Genomic DNA, 19,701 nt, shown 5'->3' on the forward strand with positions numbered 1-19,701 from the left:
TTTTTTTTTTTAATTGAGGACTCAGAGAAGGATTTGCAGAACAAATCTGGCTAACTTAAATATTGTAAAATTCCTTGTCTTATTCTTTCAGTTTAGGCTTATAGTATGATTTGGCCCTAGGTGAGAGTTTACTGCTTAAATTCAAAATGCATGTCCTTATTAATAATACTGTATCTTCATATGAAAAGATGATCTTATTATGAATAATAAAATTCATTTTACTACAGTTTTAGTTTTATCATTCCCAAGCAGTGTATTACTGATACTTGCTAGCACATAAAATCTTTTCATATTCTAGCATAAAAGCTATATATGAATGTAATTTATTAAAACTTTTCTGATCTGTCCTCCTCTTTGTCTTGAATAGTACCTGATGACAGAGGTTTCCCACATTTTTAACACATTGTTAGAAGTAAATATTTATTATACACATATTTGTGGCTAAATTAATTTAATATTATACATATTATATAATGTATATGTATATTTGTGTATATTTCATATATGTGTGTGTATACCTATACACACACACACACACAAGAAAAAGGCCTAATGATAGCCACGTAAATCACTTTTGCTGCTAGGAAGAAAATCTTGGAGGTGTAAAGTTCCCAGCCTCCCCTTGGCCTACATTGTGGTTGGGTGATGAATGATATAACTTATCACACCTTTTTCTCTTTTCAGCCTTGGAATGGATGGCTTTGGCCAGCCAGTTGGCATTCTTGGACGCCCTGCCACAGCGTATGGATTCCGCCCTGATGAGCCTTACTACTATGGCTATGGATCTCGATGAAGTCATCCCTGTCCATGTGTGCTCTCAGCTTAGAAGAAATCTGTGTGGGTTGGGTTAACTTTGAATCTTGGCTAATAATGCATGTGAACATTATTGCAGGTCTGTGTTTTTGTTTTGTTTTTTTATTTTCCTGTGTTGTTAGCTACAGATTAACTCTGATCCCTCTGTCCTCTGTTACGTATAGTTTGACCCTGTTCACCACATCTTGATGGTGAATAACATTTCCCGTGTTATTCATAGAGACGCAAAAGTAAACACTGAAAAGCATCCAGCCTGGAAAACACACTACATTATGTACATTAAGTGACTAATTTAATTTCTATTAAAAAGGATAAAGTGCAAATGAATTAGCGAAAGTCATGTGTTTCTATTTAATGTATTTCCTTGAGAGTTTCATGCTTGTGTAGGTGCATGTGGATTCTCTTTTCCCTGCACTTTCTCTGTAAACTCGAGTACTCCAGGTGATGTGTGTGGCTTTCAAGTTTATGAAAAGAATATCATCCTTTTTTTCCCATGCCGTCTCCCTTTCCAGGGTTGCGTCCCAAAGTTTACTAGTTTTCAATGAGTAATGGAACATGTGCCGTAGATTATGTTACATATGCGTAGAGTCTCTTCAGCAATTTGAATTCTTGTCTTTCTGATTTTAAGGTAGAAAGCCTGAGACGTCTGTTAGTGCATGTGAAACTAGATTCGTATTGGGTTTTTAAATTTTATTATTCATGTCATCTAAAGTATGGGAAAGCCATCTCACAGGAAAACTAAGGAACAGAATATTTTTCTCACCTGTTTCCCATCTGTTTTCTTGTTTTTGTAAGATTTGGGTGGTAAGAAATAGACATTGTAATTAATAATGAAAGCAACTCATTAATGTTACAGTGTTGGAAATATACTTGACAAACACAGCAAAACAAATAACCGTAACATAGCGATAGTTCTTGAGTACCTGCTATGGAAGGAGTGAAGTTAGGCTTTGAAGGGAATACACAGATCAAAAATAAGACTTCTGTCCTGGAATTTTAAAACCTCAGTGGCCTACTACACTATTCATTTGGCTTGATTTCTATTTTAAGCATAGAATAATAGAGCTGGAAAGGGCCTTTTAAATAACTCAGTGTATCTGTGGATTTGAGAGACCAAACACATAAAAATTTTAACTATTGTGAACAGATTGTCTCACTCACCCGCTGGGTATCAGGAGGCACGTGGGCTCCCGGGGAGTGAATCTAAGGTAGGATTTGTGGCTTCGACCTCACAACCTACTCGGTCTTCCCGAAAGCACCCATTTATTTGTGGAAGTTTCCGTTTAACCACGGAGCATTAAAGCTGGAAGGAGCCTTTGATGCCGACCCCTGTCCGCGCCTTCCGTCCGAGAAGCTGAGGCCAGGAGAGGCCAAAGGACTTGCCCACGCTCGGGCCTTTGGGCCGCACGGGACGCGTCCCCAGTTCCCAACCCGGTAACCTCAAAGCAGACGTCCTGCCGTGTAATTTATGCCACATACGAAGTCTAGACGCGTGGAAGAGGTGACGCTGAGAGGAGGAGAAGCAAACAGTCCGAGCGGACCGTCCCTCAGACTGGGGGGCGACGGGGGAGGAGCGACCCCGCGCTCGGCGCCCCAGGGCTGCGCTCACTGACGCTCCCGAGCGCACTCCCTCTCCCTGCGTGATTTGTCCCATTATTTTAGGGCTTCACACATTTTGAAATTGTGAACTTTCCATTCAGGCGTGAGCTGATTTGCCTTTACGTTATTTGTGAAGGAAAGTTTTGCTGCGGGAACAAGGGAGCGAATCTGAAAATCTCACATACTCCAGAGAACAAAAGGTCTGGGCTTGGGCACTTGGAGGCAGCGCGTCCGCAGACGCGCCCAGCGGCCTGGCCTCGCCGGGGTTCGCCTGCGGGCGCGACCGCGCGCTGTCGGGGCTGCCCCGCCCGGCGGAGGCCGGAAATGAGGCCGCGGGAGGCCTCTGCGCTCTCAGCGCGCCCTGAGCCGCCCGCTCGCCCCGGGCCCGAGCGGCTTCCTCAGCGGCTTCCTCACGCTCCGCGGCCTCCCTCCGTCCCCGCCCTGCCGCCCGCGGTCACCTCGTACACGAGCGCCGCCCCCCGCGGGCGAGCCGCCGCTGTGGCCGCAGGACTTGGGGAAGAGGACACGCTGTCCCCTCGCCTGTCGCCTGCCGAACGCAGGCGAAGCGCCTCTCGCCCCGCTCTTCCCTCCCCTCCCCGCCCCCGGACCGACCGAAGCTGCGGGAGCGACACGTGACGTCCGGGGCGCACGAGGACCCGCCGCTGCCGTAGCCGAGCGCGCTCGGAGCCGGCGTCGCGCTCCCTCCCGGCCGCGCGCGGCGCCCCTCAGCCGGGCGGTCGGAGGGTCCCACGGACGAGAACGGCTGTTCCTCAGCCCAGCCGCTCGCCTGGAACAAGATCCGTTTTTCCGAGCTGCCTCGTCTCCAGTCGTGAAACAATTCGAGATCCATGAACTGGTCTTCGCTGTTTTCCCACGTTTCCGAGGGTCACCCTGGAGGGGTTTTCCTCAATCCACCCAACCGCCTTGGTTGTCGGCAGGTCTTCCCACACCCAAGCGCTGCGGTTCACTGAGGTTTTCCGTGAGGTGAGTGTTGGGTCTTCTGTGTCTTCGCTGCCAGTTTAATGGGAACGTGGAAAACACGGACACCTCCTCAGGTGTCCAAGAGCGCACGTACGCGTTCTCGCCAGGTTCTTGAAAGTCCACTAAAGCCGTAATGCGTCGGGCTCCAGTGTTCTGTTCTCTCTGGAGTCCGGCGGCACCTCCCTGCTTGTCTGGAGTAAGGACTGGCCTGAAACAGAGAGGCACGAAAGAAAGAGCATTGAGGGGAAAAAAAAAACAGTAATCCGGAAGAAAAAGTCAAAAAGCTCTCTAAGGAGGCAGAGGACGAGAATGTAGATTAAATAAGAATAATACAGAAGGTGAAAATCAGAGCACCAACATTTGGCTGGTAGGTTTCCCAATAAAAGTCCTTTTAAAAAGTTACAGGAATGGTGAGCCTGGGTGGCTCAGTCAGCTCAGCACCCGACTCTTGGTGTGGGCTCAGGTCATGACCTCAGGCTTGTGAGGTGGAGCCCGGCGTCGAGCCCTGGGCTCGCTGTTGGGCATGGAGCCTGCTTGTGATGCTCTCCTCCTTCCCTCCACCTCTCTCTCCAAAAAGCAAATAAATAAAAATTAGAAAAAATGGAAAGATACAGGAGCAATAGCCAACATAGAAGAAAACATCTCTGAGCTACAGTGGATTTTTCCCAACAATACAATAACCATTTTTAAACATGGGTGTGACTTCTATCTTGATGTCATCTAGAAAAATTCTTGAGAAATAGGAATTCAAAATTCCCTGAGAATCCTGAAAAGAAAGATAAAAGGAAACAGACTTCCTTCCAAGAAACGGACTGTCCTCAGGCTTCTGACGTCGCATGGCCCCAACTAAAGAGACTTCCCTGGCCCCAGAGGGAAGGGGACTCTCCCGGTTGCATGGGTGCCCGGCAGGAGTTGGATTTGTGACCAACCGGTAACTTCTGCATATCTCCCACTGCTCCCCATTGGGAATGAGAGTATCCTTGGTGATCATCCTGTCCCTGTCCCAACCACTGGTTGTTGGGTAGAAGTGGACAGGGGAGGTGGCGGATAACCTCTTGCAGTTCACAAGTCTCTCTGAATCGAGAGGAACCAAACTCAAGTAGAACCTGAAAACCACACCCAGGAAGCCTCATCCTCGCCTGAGTATGGTTTTGTGATGGTACCTTGCACTTCCAGCCACAGCCTAATGACATGGCACGAGACTTTGGGGCTGGGAGGGAGCATATGTTGCATGTGAACAGAATGTTAATAATTGTGGCCCGAAGGCAATATGTAAAGACTGAGAAAGGTGGTCATGATACCCTTGAGCTCTTCCCACTATCAGATAGACTCTGTTTAATCACGTCTTAAATTTGGGCTCACATAACACCTAGCTTTGACCACCAGAACGTGGCAGAAATGATGTCTGAGTCTAGGGCCTACACCTCCAGGAGACTTGCAGCTGCTGCCTTTGCCCTGTGGTTTGCTCCCTGACCCTGACAGGCTGAGGAGAACTTGGGAGAGAAGCCCAGGCATCTGAGCTGTCTCACTGGGGCACACCTCCTCCCTCCGCGGACAGGTCACCCAAATGCACTCTTGCCAGTGAGCTCAAGAAGGACCAGTAGAGGGACCGCCCGGTCAGTCATAGAACGCTGACTTCCTGTGAAAAGTGATAACGTGCTGCTGTTTTACGTTTCCGAGTTCTGGGCTGCTGTGGCAGGTGGTATTTTCCAAAGATGCCCGCCCCCACGCATTCCAGCTCACACGCGCATCTTACAGAGGTGCACTGATAATTCTCCAGCTAAACGTGGAATCCGTACCCTTCCTCTTGAACCGGAGTGGACTCTCTTTTTAAACCGTTTCAACCAGTAGGGTTAAGCAGAAGTCAGAAAGACTTAAAGTTAAGTCAAAGAAAGTCCTTTCAGTGCTGCCTTGCTCTCTTGGGACGCCCATTCTTAGAGCCGGCTGCCATGATGGGAGAAGGCCAAGCCACAGCGAGAGGCCATGTGGAGGGGCTGCAGCATGTGGCCAGAGCGGGGGACCCAGCAGACAACCAAGCAGTCAACCGCTAAGGTGAACGAACCTCCCCAAGATCCCAGTCCCCGCTCTGGAGCCGCCCCCGCTCCGGAGCCACTGCAGCCGAGGCCTCAGAAGCCAAGACAAGTGCCCTGCCCCGCCCCGCCCAACCCCTGCAAATTCGTGAGCAAAAAAACAGGTCATGTTGTTTTAAGCTACTAAGTTTGTGATGGTCTGTGACGCACAGTTGATACAAACAATACAAATTCTATCCGAGAGGGATCTATCCAAAGGCCTGTACAAATCCTCAGATCACAAGTACTCTGCCCTCCTCAAGCCTCCTTCCTTTCTCCTCACATCTGTCCCCACCACAAATACCATCCACGGACACAGAGATGATGAGTTCCTGAGTTACCACCTCAGTGAAGACTAATGGAGAACAATGTGCCATCTGAAGTCTGGGGAATTTAAATTCATCTTAAGTTACTACAAATCATGATCTCCTGAGGCATTTAGAAATATTTGGATTACCAGAGGTCCAACACACAGAACTTTGCAGTGTCACACACACACAAAAAAAATACTTTTATTTGAACCTCATGACCACTCAATATAGAAACCCTGCAGTTAATTAACCATGAGAAGAAATGTTTAATGTGAACATCACCTCTCTACTCCTTTTCTCTTCCAAGCCTTCAATGTCGCTGGGTCGGTAGTTCTGGGCACTGAAGTAAGTGATCTGGAATCTGGAGGATGGCAACTGCTACTCAAAACCAGAATAAATCTCTCTGATGAGTCAGCTTTTTCCCCCCTTGCCTACGATCTGCCAATGTCTCAAGTCTGCCCTGTAATGAGCACTGGGCTAGTGCATCACCGTGAAGTCGAGCCCGCAGAGCACGACTGTTACCGTTTGCACCAGGTGGAACACGGAGCTGCACATCAAGGCCTAGACCCCAGGAGGGCAGGGTAAGGAAGTGTTGCTTTTCAATTAACTTAACTTTCAGAGCTCATTTATTTCCAGTGCTGGGTATGAAGGAATCCACTTTAATTCGGTGATTTTGAAAAGGAGACCCACGGAAGTTTGGGGAGCTCAAGGTATCTGCAAAGTCCAGAAATCTAATGAGATACTTTGGAAAGGGAGGCCAAGCTTATCAGTCATTTCTCATTGAAATTAGTTGAGTCTAGCTACTTGTTTCGTTCCTATTTCTTTCTTTTTTTTTTTTAAGATTTTATTTATTTATTTGACAGAGAGAGATCACAAGTAGGCAGAGAAGTAGGCAGAGAAAGAGAGGGCGAAGCAGGCTACCCGCCGAGCAGAGAGCCTGACGTGGGGCTCGATCCCAGGACCCTGAGATCATGACCCGAGCCGAAGGCAGAGGCTTAACCCACTGAGCCACCCTGTCTTTATGACTCTTCCCAATTGATTTTCCATTTTTCTGACACTTGATTTTTAATAATGTCACCAGCTAGACTCCAAGACCTGACCTTTACTGCCCACCTGCTTGTACTCACCCACCTGTGTTTCACATTGTTCCTTAAGCACTTCTTTCCAGCTCACCTCTCAATTCAGGCAAATGGAAACTGAAGCTGCCCCTCCAGCGACAGTGACTGCCCTGACAAGGCGTCCAGCGCGTCCAGACTACCAGACCAGTTGGAGTATAACCTCTGACTTCCACTGTGCAGAGGGCCACGGGGTGACTTCTAGAGTGACCGACAACTACCTTTACCTCAGTACAATACAAAAATCTCCATCCAAGGAGGAGCACAAGCCTCACTCACATGACTCCAAGGTGTGATAGGCCTGCTCTTTAAAGCACATGTGTGACTTCACGCCCACCTCTACATCCCATGACAAGGTTCCCCCACCTAGATAGTCCTCCTAACCCTAAATGAAAGGAGCCCATCCACCCTCGCTCCGGAGTCCCAGCTTGGGAAGCCATTCTCTTGATGTTTGTTGCAAATAAATTAACTTTGTGCAACAGCTCTGCCTGATGTGGTTTCTCGCTGCGACTCATCAACATGGGCCTCCTGTTACTTCAGTATCAGTAAGAGAGTCTGCCACAAGGCACCTGCTGTTCACGCGGAGCGCCCCTCCGGTACAGCTGTTGCACAGTGGCCTCATGAAAAGGATACCCGTGCTCCTCCACGTACACACATGTGCCTCTCACACACAGTACATGGGTTTTATTGAGAAAGAATTCACATGCTGTGAAAGTCACTATTCCAAAATGTACCATTCAGCGGTTATTTTTGGTATATTCACAAGGTTGTGCAACCATCACGACTATCTAATTCCAGAACGTTTTCATCCCCCGAAAAAGAAACTCCATACCGGTTGGCAATTCCCACGTCCCCTCTACCCTCAGGCCCTGGCAACCGTTCTTCTGCTGTGTCTGTGGATTTACCAGTCCCAGACATTTCATAGACATGGACTCATACAATATGTGGCCTTTTGTGTCCGGCTTCTTTCACATCACGTCCTACGGTTCCTCCAGGCCGCGGCATGTGTCAGTGCTTCTCACATGTCTGAATAACGTTCCGTCACATGGATACGCCACTTCTTGCTTATCCATTCATCACTCCGGCCACTGGGGAGCAGAAGAGCGTCAGCGAACTGAAACCTGACCAGGCTTATTCCCCAGCCCTGTCTTTGTTGTGAGAGTTCAGCTGAGGACATCTGCTCTCCCCAAACTCTCTTAGCATGATCACATCTTCATGTAATACGTAAGTGCCCTTTCTTGCTCTGATTCCCCATTATCAAAATGCTGATTTCCCGTTATTAAAATGCCCTGCTTACCTACTTCATGTAGGGCTACTCTGCTTTCAGCACCTCTCTGGCTGATTCCCTTAGGTCTTTCTTGCTTTCCTGTTTCTTAGAGAAGGCAAGAAAGACCAGTAAGCCCCTCCTCGTGCGTTCTCGCCTCCTACCAAAGGAGCAGGAAGCAGCAAGGGTGCTGTCCTGTGCCTTTGTGACACAGGCCTCTTTCCTGTCCACTTGGTTGTACACACCAGTGTGGCCTTTGCTGCTGAGAATGTCCCTGGAGTCTATCTTCCCCAGACAGTGAGAAAGAGAAGTATATAAAAGGATCAAAAGTGAAGGCAAAATAATTTTTAAGAACTTTGGTGCCAAAAGAAAAGGCAAAGCTTGGAGGAGGAGCTCTGAAATGTCTGGGCTCTGTTCGTACACTTGTTTTTTAAAATGTCTGCTGACCATGGGACAGTTACTTATGCCATCCCTTTGTCCCAGGGACACTCAGTTGCCCCAGGTAGATGCCGCGTCCTCGATTTACAGCACAGACTCGGGTGAGCGTGTGCAGGGAGCAGGGGGAGTAACTCAGGAGACGAGGTCCCCCATGGTCACGCAGAAAGACTCGTGGGAGGGGCGAGGCACAGGGACTTTTATTTTTAAGGAAATGGGGCAAATAATGTTTAACTTATCCTGAACTAGACATGCAGCTTTGAAAGATAACTGAGAAAATAGCAGAGAATCACTCGTCATTATTTCTCGGATGAAATGTGTGACATTGACAGAACTGCCATCTACACCTTAACAGGAAATGCCCACACTGACCCTCTAGTCATTCCTATCAAGTCCTTCACAGATGCTACTGCAAGCCCCGCCCCAACATTACCACCTAATGAATAATCATGAGAGCACTGGTTTATAGACAGAAGACTTCAAGAGCTTCCAATCTAAGTGTTCATTTCAGCTCCTTATTCCTTTATTAAATTAACTTCAAAATTACAGAAGTAATATATGCTCATGGGGCACTAATCATGCAGATGATCTCATCTTCCTGTGAGGGATGGAGGGTCCATGTGGCAGACCCATTGGAACCCATCAGAGAATTTCTGACTAACTCCTTAAGGCTACTTTATTGGGGAAACTGCAGCTAGATTAGGCAAAGGCCTGGTTTGGCTCAGCCAAAGTTACACCATTTGGGGCCTGTGGTTTTCTAACAATTCATTTATCAATACTTGTTGAGCTCCTGTGCTAGGCATTTTTCTAGGCACCTAGGATCAATCCATGAACAAAGCAGAGATTCTTTTCCTTGTGGAACCTACAGTAGGAGAAAGAAGCCATTCAAATATAATTTTTTTAAGAAGGTGGAATGTAGTCTCTCAGGCAAATATGAGAGTCACAGGTTGATCACCTTCTCAGTGATGCTGTCTTCGGAGCTCCATCTAAAGTAACTCCCTTTCCTCTCCTGTCTTCTCCCTACCTTGTTGCTCACTAAAACATTAGCAGTATGCTACCGTGGTTAAGAATACGGAATCTGTACACAAACTACTTTATGACATTACCAGCTGTGTGACTTGGTTGATGTAACTGTTAGTGGCGGGTTCCTTCCTGGCTTCTGTGCAGACCTTGGTTGTTGAGTTCAGCCAAGAAAGAATTCAGAGCCAAACTCGCAAGTAAGCAAGAGTTTATTATAAAAGTGAAAGTACATTCTCAAGATGGCAATCATACTGAAGAGTCTTAGTGTCTTTTCTTTTTATCCTTGCATGGCTTATGGGTCATAGCTAGGACGGTCTCCAATCAAGGGTATTTCCAGTCATCTGAGGGACTCCTCCTAGCTGTTGAGAAGGGGAGTTTGGGCCCTATATGGCCCTTGTCAGAACTGTCATGGCTGCCATCTTCCCTCAGAGGGGAGAAAACTGCAATGTAAATGTATTAGAATTAAGCTATAGGTTATTGTAGGGCTGCAGGTTAGAGGGAGGAATGCATGCATATCCTCCAGGGGTCTTCTCCAGTTCTTTGTGCCCTGGTGGTGGTCAGCAGTTTCTTGCATTTTTGTCTTTTTAATGGTTGGGAAGTCCCGGGGCACCTGGATGACTCAGTCCATTAAATGTCTGCCTTCAGCTGAGGTCATGATCCCAAGGTCCTGGGATCAAGCCCTGTATTAGGTTCCCTACTCAGCAGGGAGTCTGCTTCACCCTCTCCCTTTCCCTGCTTGTGTTCCTGCTCTCTCTCATATACATAAATAAATAATTTCTTAAAAATGGTTGGACTGTCCCATCTCCCGATCGCATCTAGCTAAGAGCCTTCTCTATCATAACCTCTCTGTACATCGGTTTCCTCATGTGTGATATGCTGTTGCTGTCTGGCTTAAATGAATCAAATTCCAAGATATGCTCTTTTACATATTTGACTATTCTACACTGATTATTTTTAAGAAACTGCAAACCCAGGAGAAGTTCTGAAAACTGAGAAGTTACCCTTTTGTAAGAGAGATTTACATGTAGAAGGGAAATGTCCATTCATAAAAGGGGGATGGCCCTAAATCTCTAGAAACTTATCAACGGAGAAGGAATGGATTTAAACCTTATCCTTGTTTACTGGACTTCTGGTAAACTTCCAAAAATGCCCCCCCGACCCCACCCCTTCTGTCTTTAACTGGAGATAGTATTTAAGGTGATGGTTTTGGTCATTTGGGGAGTTACTTGGTTTTCCTGGGTCCTTCCCATGTGTACAGGATGTTCACGTGTTATTAGACTTGATTTGATTTTCTCACGTCAGTTTGTTAGCACAGCCAGAAGGTCCTTGAAAGCAGCGTGGAATTGCTCCTCTTCAACATCTTGTTTTATTTTTTAATAGAACTTAAATTGTACAAACCGACTTTTGTTCATTTGTATTCTTAGTGTCTGTTTCTCCACTTACCCGTCAAGCCCTAAAATGTGAGGCCTGTGAGAGCGGGGCATCCACCCTGCTTTGTCTGCGGATGTTTCCAGGCCGTAGAGCCGCGCCGGCACAGTCGGGACGGGACGAAGCGTGCGCGGTGCTGAGTCGGGAGACTGAGCAGGCGTCGGGAAGGCCTTAGGGGAACCAGGGACGCGCAGAGTCCCTGGGCTTCTGCCCCGCTTCCGGCAACAGCGGCTTGAGCCGAGCAGGGGCTGCCGGTGGGGCGGGGCGCGTTGTAAATCCGAGAACGTCCCAGCGTTAAGCTACTCACTCGTCTTCGCTTAGAAAGAGACAAAGTCGTATTCGGGCCCCTGGAGCCCAGTTACCTGCAGTGACCGTCTTCCTCCTCCTCCTCTTCTCAGTGGTCAGCCCCGGACCCGACGCGGAAAAGGCGCACATTCAATACCCGCGGAATAAGCCTAAGTGGGTGACATGTGCGACACGTGTGACATCTGCGGATGTGCAACACTGCAGAGCGCTCGGAGCTCACCGAGCCGGCGACGTTCCTCACGACGAGGACATCGGTCCCTCAGCGCGGCCGGCGCGACGCTCGGCCCGGGGAGCGGCCCCCCCCCACCCCCAGTCCTCAGGAAGGCGCCCCGCGGGGCCGGCGGCGCGCGGCTCCCCCATCCCCCCGCCGCCCCCGCCGCCCCCGCCGCCCCCGAAGGCCGCGCACCGAGGCGCGCCCACAGCGGCGCTGACAGGCTGGATTTCCGCCGCCGCCGCACGTTCCGTCCGCGATCACGACGGTCAGAAATGGTTTTCCCGGGCAGACAGCCGCCCCAGCGCCTCAGCGCCTCAGCGCCCCGCAGAGACGGGCTCGGAAGAACCCGAGACACGCGAGCTCTCGAGTCCGTCAGAGACGCTCTCCGCGTCCGAAGATGCGGGTCCGGAAATCCGAGCTGGCCTCGGGCCTCGGCGGCGCCGCTGCAGGCTGCGCCCCGGGGTGCGGCGCTTGGGGTGGCGGCCGCGCCCGGCCTGTCCCCTCGTCCCGTGGGGCCGCGCTCGAGCGACGGCGGGGCAGTGACGCGCGGTCGGGCCACACCGCGAACAAAGTACCAGACTGGGAGACGGCGCGAAGGCGTCCCCCAGCGCCCCGCACGGAGCGTCGGAACGCCGGCCTCGCGCAGCCGCCGCGTCCCCGCGCGCCGGGGCCCCCTCGCCTCACCTCCTCCTGCTGCGCTGTCTGCGGCCGCTAAAGACCGAGGCCCCGGTCGCGGCTCGAACCCGCCTCGGTCGCGCAGCCCCACCCGGAGCCGAGCTCGCCCCGCCGAGGGCTGCCCGCCCGCCCCCAACAGGCACCGGCTCCCGGCGCTTCGGGACAGGAGCGACCCCCGCCGCCGTCGCTCACCCACACGCGGGACCCGGGCCTCCCACCGAACCCCTTTCCGACCGCCGGGGACGGCCTGAAGGCCTGGGACGCCGGAAGCCCTCGGCTCCGCGGCCCGCAGCGGGGCTGTGGGGCGTCCACGCAGCCGCGCCGCGAGCGGGGGCTCCGCTGACCCCGAGGGCACTCGTCTCCACACCGTCAGCACGTTCGCTTCACTCTCACAACGTCCTGTGAGAACAAACCACGACGAGCACTAACAGCACGAACAACACGATCCGCCCCCCGCGCTCCTCGCTGGATCGCGCGCAGCGTCGAGGGACCCGCCCCGCCCCCGGCAACTGCGGCCCACGCGGCGCAACTAGCCGCGGCCGCGGGCTGCAGAGAGATCCCTCTCCGACAGGCCGCGGTGGCTTTCCGTCCTCCCTTCTGCGCCCGCCCCCTTCCTCCCTGTTAGAGGCGACGGCGGCCATTTTAGGTTCGGGCGGATGTAAAGTTAAATCTCGCGACTTAAGGCCTAAAAACTAGTCAAGACCAGCTTGCGAATTCAACTTAAACGCCAGGAGAGGGAACGGCTTCACAGGCTGACCAGGCCGCTGGGAGTGGGGACTGAAGACGCGACAGGAAACACCCTTCCCGACCCCCCTCCCCCCCGCCCCCGCGCCCACAGTCAAGATGGAACCCGCCCGAGAGTCAGCTGTGCGGCCGCTCTAGCTCGGTTCCGGGTTCGTTCTCCTCAGTGTTGGCGTCGGAGGCCTGTAGGCTGGCGTTCTGGCCGGCTTCCGGACCCGTCTCTATGGTGTCGGAGAGAGCGTCCCCCCGCGAAGACTGCGCGTGTGGTGGCCCCGACCGCGCAGGGTAGGCGAGGGCGCTTGGTGTCAGCAGGGGGCGAAGAGGGTCCCCGAGCCAAGACCCTCGGCCGCCCTCCCGCAGGTAACGGGGAGCCCCGCGCCGCGTCCCCCGGCAGTGCGGGCCCGGGCCGCGGAGGAGCGGCCGCGAGCGGAGGCGGGGGGCGCGCGCCCCACTCGCGGGTCGGCGCTCGGCGCGGCGCGGCTGCCGGTTGAGCTGTGGCCTCCGCCCCGCCTCCCCCTGCCTGTGCGGGGCGCCCTGCGGATCGGGGCTTCGCGGGCGGCGGAGCCGGGCCTGGCGGGCAGGTGTGCGAGGGGGGCGCCGCCCCGGCCGCCCCCGGCGGAAGCGGAGGGACCCCGCTGGCCCCGGGTCGCCGTCCGCGCCGTGGGTCGGGCGAGAGTGCGGGGCGCTGGGAGCCGGCCCGGCCTAGCAGCGGGGCTGGGAGCGGGGGCCGCCCGCGTTCTTGGGGGGGAAGCGCCGGCCGCGGAGGCCCCCGGAGGCCCGGCTGGCTCCGTGCGTGCGTCGCGCTTTTCCGTAGGGTGAGGGGGAAGCGCGTCCCGGAGGAGCGTGTTGGGCAGCCGGGTGCGCACCGACGCGGGCCCCGAATCCCGGGGTCACCGGCTCGCGTCGTTCCTGGGACCCGCGTGCGTGTCCGCGGTCGTCTGAGACCCGCTGCGGCCGCGCTGCGCTCTCCCGGCCCCGGAGGGCTCGGTACGGGGGACGCGCCTGCAGCCGACCGCAGGGCCGGGGCAGCGGCGTCACCGGACCGCCGTGTCCGCTCCCTGCGGCTCAGTGCCGGCCGCCGTCTCCGGAGCCGCGGAGCAGAGCGTAGAGCCGGGTCGTCGCGGTTAAAGTTTGAGGAAGGGAGAGAGAGTTCCGCGGACGGCACGGGTTTCCTGGTGGAGCGTGAGAGTTGCCGGGTGACCTAGACCAGCGCTTGCGTCCTCCACAGGTGGCCCGGAAAAGCGACGTGCTGCCCCGGGAGGGCGGGGGGAGCGGGGGCAGGTGAGGCAAGACCTCGGTGCCCGTTCAAGTCAGAAACGGCCTCCCCAGCGTTGCGGTACAGAAGGCGGGTGGTAAATCCTGCAAAAAAGCCTTGCTGGGTCAGGATTTGAGACGCCCTTTTCTATCTTTTTGTGACTTTTTTACTTCAAAGCAGTCGACAGCACATCTTTTTCTTGCCTCCTAATAAAGTTTGCCCTGGACGTAGGCTGTACCCCCTACTCCTCTGAGAGCATTGCCCTCCTGGCATGGGTAGACGTCTGGCAAGGTTAATGGTGCTTTCTCTCGAGAAAGGGAGTCGTTTCTTTTCTTTTTTTTCCCGAAGTTGTATTTCTTAGTGTCTTAAGCCCAAAATACACACTGCTAAGAAAATTACCAGTTTGAACCTCATAGAGATTTCGTAACTCTACATGTTGAAAAGCCCAGTGTTCCCACAGGGATGTATTTTGCTATTTAGAAATGACTAAGTTGGGCGCCTGGGTGGCTCTGTCGGTTAAGCGTCTGCCTTCAACTCAGGTCATGATCCCAGGACCCTGGGATGAGACCTGCCTCCAGCCCATATTGAGCCCATATTGGGCTCCCTGCTCAGCAGGGGTGCCTGCTTCTCCCTCTCCCTTTGCCACTCCCCCTGCTTGTGTGTGCTCTCTCTCTGTCCAAAAAAAAAAAAAACTTTTAAGAAAAATGACTAAATGCCCATTGCTGTACCTCTGCTGACTTCTATTGATTCAGCCGGAGCACTGCTCCTCAATCCCAGTGACCATCTTATCTCCTTTGAGGACTGATATTAAAACTAAACAAACACGTGATATTCTGCCAAGAGGATTTTTATTTTCTTGATTTTGGAGAGCTGTATTTTGTGGCAGACAGAAGGAAGTTAGACTAGCCTCAGATACACGCTTTTCAGAGTAACCCTTCTCTGACTAATTCCTCCAGTCTGACTGGTTTTTCAGACACAGGAGTTATCATTCTCTGCTGACGAAATGGCAACTGGTTTCAAAGAACGTGGACCCATTCAAGCTACCTCAGGTGGACCTCTGGCCGCCCCTGGTAGTAGGAGTGTCAACGAGGCAGGGAGGAAATGGATTCACAGCTGGGCTTCCCAAGGCCTCAAGACGGAGGGTAGCCGTGTGCCCTTCCAGACCTGGCTGAGCTGCTCCCGGCCTTGGCTTTTCCTTCTGCTGCCAGCTGCCTTCCTCTGTGCTTGCCAAGTTTCTGCTTCTTCATGGTTTTGGCTCACCATAGCCCTGACTCTACCTCATGGCATCCTTTTACCTTCAGCTCATGGAACTGTCTCGTCATTCAGATTCCTGAGACAGGCAAGGATCTGGCCATTTTAGCTCTTCACCCAGGCCCTGGGTGCTGGGGATGGCCAACGTGTGAATTGACTGGCCTTTGGCCCAGGGAAGGGCCTGACCCGTTAACCACGCTCTAGAGAAGAGGAGCGAGACCCAAGTGCCGCGCGTGACCCTCGTGGTTCAGCGGGGGATTGTCCCAGCTGGGGTGGGCACCCACCATCTCCAGAACGGGGAACTTGACAGTAGTCGCTTTTCCCCGTGAGCCTCCATTAACAACTAATTTTCTTGGTAGTCCTCGTGGAGACTGGGACATAGAGTTGAGACACTTGGCATTTTTAATACCGTTTCCCCCCGCTTACTGTTCTTAAGATAAATTGTAGAGGAGGTAGCAGCTCAGTGGATTTGTTACAAAGACGACTTAGTTCTTATCCTCAGAAATATTCTTGGACTTTGAGTCATTTCAATTTCAGATCACTTTAGCCCTCGTCGTGCTGTGTTCCTGCTGTCCTACGTCAGTGGGTCTGTGGGCCTTGGCGCGCTCTGGTAGGCGTGTGTCTTGAGCAGCATCTCATGCTTTGGTAACACGCCGTTGTGTGGAACTTCACTGAAGTGGAAAAAAAATGTCAGTAATGGGTCCGTGTGTGATTGCTGGTATATATTTATTTAAAGGATGGGATTTTTTAAACTGAAATTTTTAAAGACCTTCGTCGCACGTTTGACCCTGTTATTTCGAACCAGCAACTTCTTGCTCCGTCGCCAGAGTTAGCTAAGAGCCCTGGTCATGTTTAATTCTTTACACTGTGGTAAAGCCGGAACTGCATACTGACATGCATTTTTCAAACATGTAGTTTGGCCTCTACGGACTTAAAAACATTTGAACCAATGTTGGAAAGTATGGAAATTTTCACATAAATCTTCAGGCTCTTGGATCCTTATGGTAGATGGCCTGGTCTGGGTGCAACTTGGGGGTGGCTGCTCCCCTCAGAGCCAAGCCTCCAGGTAGGCCGCAGGCCTGCTCGAACTGTGGGAATTTGTATCCCCGCTGCAGAGAAAGATGGGGGAGATGCAGGCACGTGTCTGTCTGTCTGGGAATTACCCATGATCTGACCCCTCCCCCAAACCTCTGTTAGGACTTGAGCATGTTTTTTTTTTTGTTTTTGTTTGTTTGGGGTTTTTTGAGCATGTTTTTTCAAGTCTTCCCGTGAATGTATCTGTATGCGTGTATGTAGATGCACGCATAGATGGAGGCATAGATATATGATATATATTTCTATTGGAAACAATGTTATTGAGGTCAGATTGACACATAATCAACCGAACATACTTTAAAGCATACAATTTTCCAAGTTTTGGTATTCACACATTCACATATTCACACATTCACCATAATCAGGATAATAACTCTGTCGATTCCCGTCAATGTTTCCTTATCCCCCTCCGTAATCCTCTCCTCTCCCCCAACCCCTTTATCTGGGTCTCCACCCCAGGCAGCTGCTGATCTGTTTTCTGTCGCTATAGGGTAGTTTGCATTTTCTGGAATTTCACGTATGTGTGCATTTTTTAGCATTTGGGATGACAGAGTTTTGCACTTTCCCCTTTGGACTTGGCTGGAGCATGAGGAGAGGTGCAGGTGCGCTCTTTGTTGTGGTCATTGCCCTTTGTGTTCCGTGAGTTGTCTCTTTCCTTTCCCCTTGTTCTGCTGGTGTTCGCACTGCTTTGCTGGGCCTGTCTGAGCTCTCCACTTGTTAACATGTTTTTCTTCATTGTTAGAAATACTCCAGGTTGGGGCGCCTGGGTGGCTCCGTCATTATGCATCTGCCTTCGGCTCAGGTCGTGATCGCAGTGTCCTGGGATCGAGCCCTCCATTGGGTTCCCTGCTTGGTGGGAAGCCTGCTTCTCCCTCTCCCACTCCCCCGGCTTGTGTTCCCTCTCTCACTGTGTCTCTCTGTCAAAAATATAGGTAAAATATTAAAAAAAAAATACTCTAGGTTATAATGTTCTTTTTATAATTTTAAGCTGTTGTCTTCTACATTATTATACAGAAGTTTTCTCACTGATGAATTATCAGATTTTTGCTGCCCTTTCCTGTGAGGCCCGTATGTGCACGGGTTAGGGAGCACGGATGATCTTGTCCTGGTTTTGATCGGCCCTGAGCCGGGGCAGGGTCTCCGTGGGAGGGAAGGGGGTGTTGGGGACGGGCAGGAACTGCTTGTGACTGCTTAAGTGCATTTTCTCTGGAGCCGTGGGTGGGTACTTGCAGGCTTGGCTGGTAACTGGCTGAGCTTTTGCCATTTTTGCTGTCACAAGGCCTCTTGGTGAGGATGGGAGGAACGAGCCGGTGGAGGGGCTGGAGCAGGGTGGCTGGGATCTCCAGCACACGTGGCAGACAGACTCACAGACAGACTCACGCTGGGTGGTGGTTTCTGTTTCAGCCCCTCTTGGCCTTGAGGAGGAGGCGCCGCACTGCCCCACTGCGGAAGGGATGGGATCGGAGACCAGCGCTTTGAAGAGCTACAAGCTGAAGGAGCCGCCTTTCACCTTGCCCTCTGGACTTGCCGTTTACCCCGCTGTCCTGCAGGATGGCAGATGCGCTTCCGTCTTCGTGTATAAGAGGGAGAACGAAGACAAAGTTAACAAAGCTGCCAAGGTACCGTGATAGTGAGGCTTCTTAGTGCTTTCTCCCGTCTCGTTTTCTGTTTAAAAATGTGAAGTCGAAATTACCGAAGGTCCAAGGAGGCAGATGGTAAGGAACAGTGTTCTTATTCCGCTGTCCGTCCTTCGTGGGCGAATCTCCCAATTTGCATGACACGGTTAGATGCCAGGTATAGCCAGAAAGCTCCATGACACTCAGTGTGATAACTTTTATCATCGTATTTTTTTAGTGAGAAAGTTCGGAAGGTAATTTTACATGGCCAGTAGAAGGTAAAGGAAGTTAATCTACCTTAGCAGAAATCTCTTAAGTATTGACATTTTGGTAAGTATATTTTTTAATTTGTAAAATTTATTTATTTTTACTTATTTATTTGAGTTTTTAACTTTCTAATGTTTGTAAATTTGAGCGTGGTTTGACACACAATGTCACATTAGTTTCAGGTGTGCAACATAGTGATTTGACTTCCATGTACGGTAGGCCATGCGCACCATGAGTGTATTGACGACGGACCTAGAAATAGAATATTTTAGAAAGTGTGACTGTGGTTTTTTCTTTTCCCGAGGCATTGTGAGGTCCGAGAAAGATTGTTGAGCTGGAGTGTTAGGCTGGACACCCCAGAAAGAACGTTGGGCCTGGACTGTAGTTCTTGGGAGGGGCCTCATTCAGATCCTTCACTTCTAGAGGCTTCAGTTCCCTCTTCGGGAGGAGGGCCTCCCCACTCCCACCTTGCAGCCACTGCTCCTGGAAGGGCACCTGCAGGAGACCCCGACCTCTCATCAGAAAACATGATAGTACCTCGGACTGTGATGCAGTAGAACAATCCTAGCTGTTGTTTTGAACTAGAGAATACAAACATTTTAGTTGGCATTTCCTTGGATATGGAGTCATTCAGATTATCTTCCGGAAGGTTCGGCAGGGGAAGCAGAGTTGTGGCTGTTCAGTGTTAATGGCAGGCACATTGCTTTTCAGGTGGACTTAGAGCTTTGTTCTGTTCGAGTTGTGATCTGTAGTCCCGTGAGTCCCTCGTGCTAGCAATACATAGGAGACATGGGTATCTCCACCATAGAGGTGGTTTTTGAAATGGCTGTTACCTTTGTTAGCGATTATAAAGGGTTTTAGTATATCTATTAGTGATATAATTTCGGCATGTTATTTGTCACATCAGTTCATTATTTGATGTTATGTCTTTAATGAGGCAGGAAGTTAACTCTTAAAAAGTTAAAAGATGGTGCCTAAGGATCACATTCCCCTTGGGATGCATTTTCTATTAGTTGTGGTAAAAAGCATAGCTGGCTGTTGCGTTGCTAAGTAATTGCACTTTTTGGTAAGACAATTTTTTTGTCTTTCTATCTCATCCAGGTACTGTTAATACTTTTTATTGTGATTTTTGCAAAAGATAAAATGCTTTGCTTCACTGTCGGATTCTTATGTGCAATTCATATCTGACATGCTTCCTGCTATTTTTATTTAATAAGATTACACATTTTTTAAGTAAAAAAAATTA

At 51.1% G+C, this 19,701-nt stretch overlaps 2 protein-coding genes across 7 annotated transcripts in view; both read left to right on the forward strand.

Annotated features, from left to right (window-relative positions):
* The window catches only part of KIFAP3 (kinesin associated protein 3), a 178,687-nt gene extending 176,733 nt beyond the window's left edge, over positions 1 to 1,954 (forward strand). Inside the window, exon 20 of one of the 3 annotated variants that reach the window (XM_080823969.1) lies at positions 685 to 1,954. In XM_080823969.1, the coding sequence (XP_080680095.1) occupies positions 685 to 793 (109 nt within the window). In that variant the 3' untranslated portion in view covers positions 794 to 1,954. The remainder of the gene's footprint in view (positions 1 to 684) is intronic. The other 2 variants (XM_080823971.1, XM_080823970.1) reach the window with 2 other exon arrangements.
* An 11,235-nt stretch (positions 1,955 to 13,189) lies between these two features.
* The window catches only part of SCYL3 (SCY1 like pseudokinase 3), a 42,806-nt gene continuing 36,294 nt past the window's right edge, over positions 13,190 to 19,701 (forward strand). For 2 of the 4 annotated variants that reach the window (XM_080824100.1, XM_080824098.1), the window contains exons 1-2: positions 13,190 to 13,331; positions 17,977 to 18,191. In XM_080824100.1, coding sequence (XP_080680226.1) covers positions 18,027 to 18,191 — 165 coding nt within the window. In that variant the 5' untranslated portion in view covers positions 13,190 to 13,331; positions 17,977 to 18,026. The remainder of the gene's footprint in view (positions 13,332 to 17,976; positions 18,192 to 19,701) is intronic. The other 2 variants (XM_080824099.1, XM_080824097.1) reach the window with 2 other exon arrangements.

Source organism: Martes martes (genome assembly GCF_963455335.1).
Source record: "Martes martes genome assembly, chromosome: 15".
Lineage (NCBI taxonomy): Eukaryota > Metazoa > Chordata > Mammalia > Carnivora > Mustelidae > Martes > Martes martes.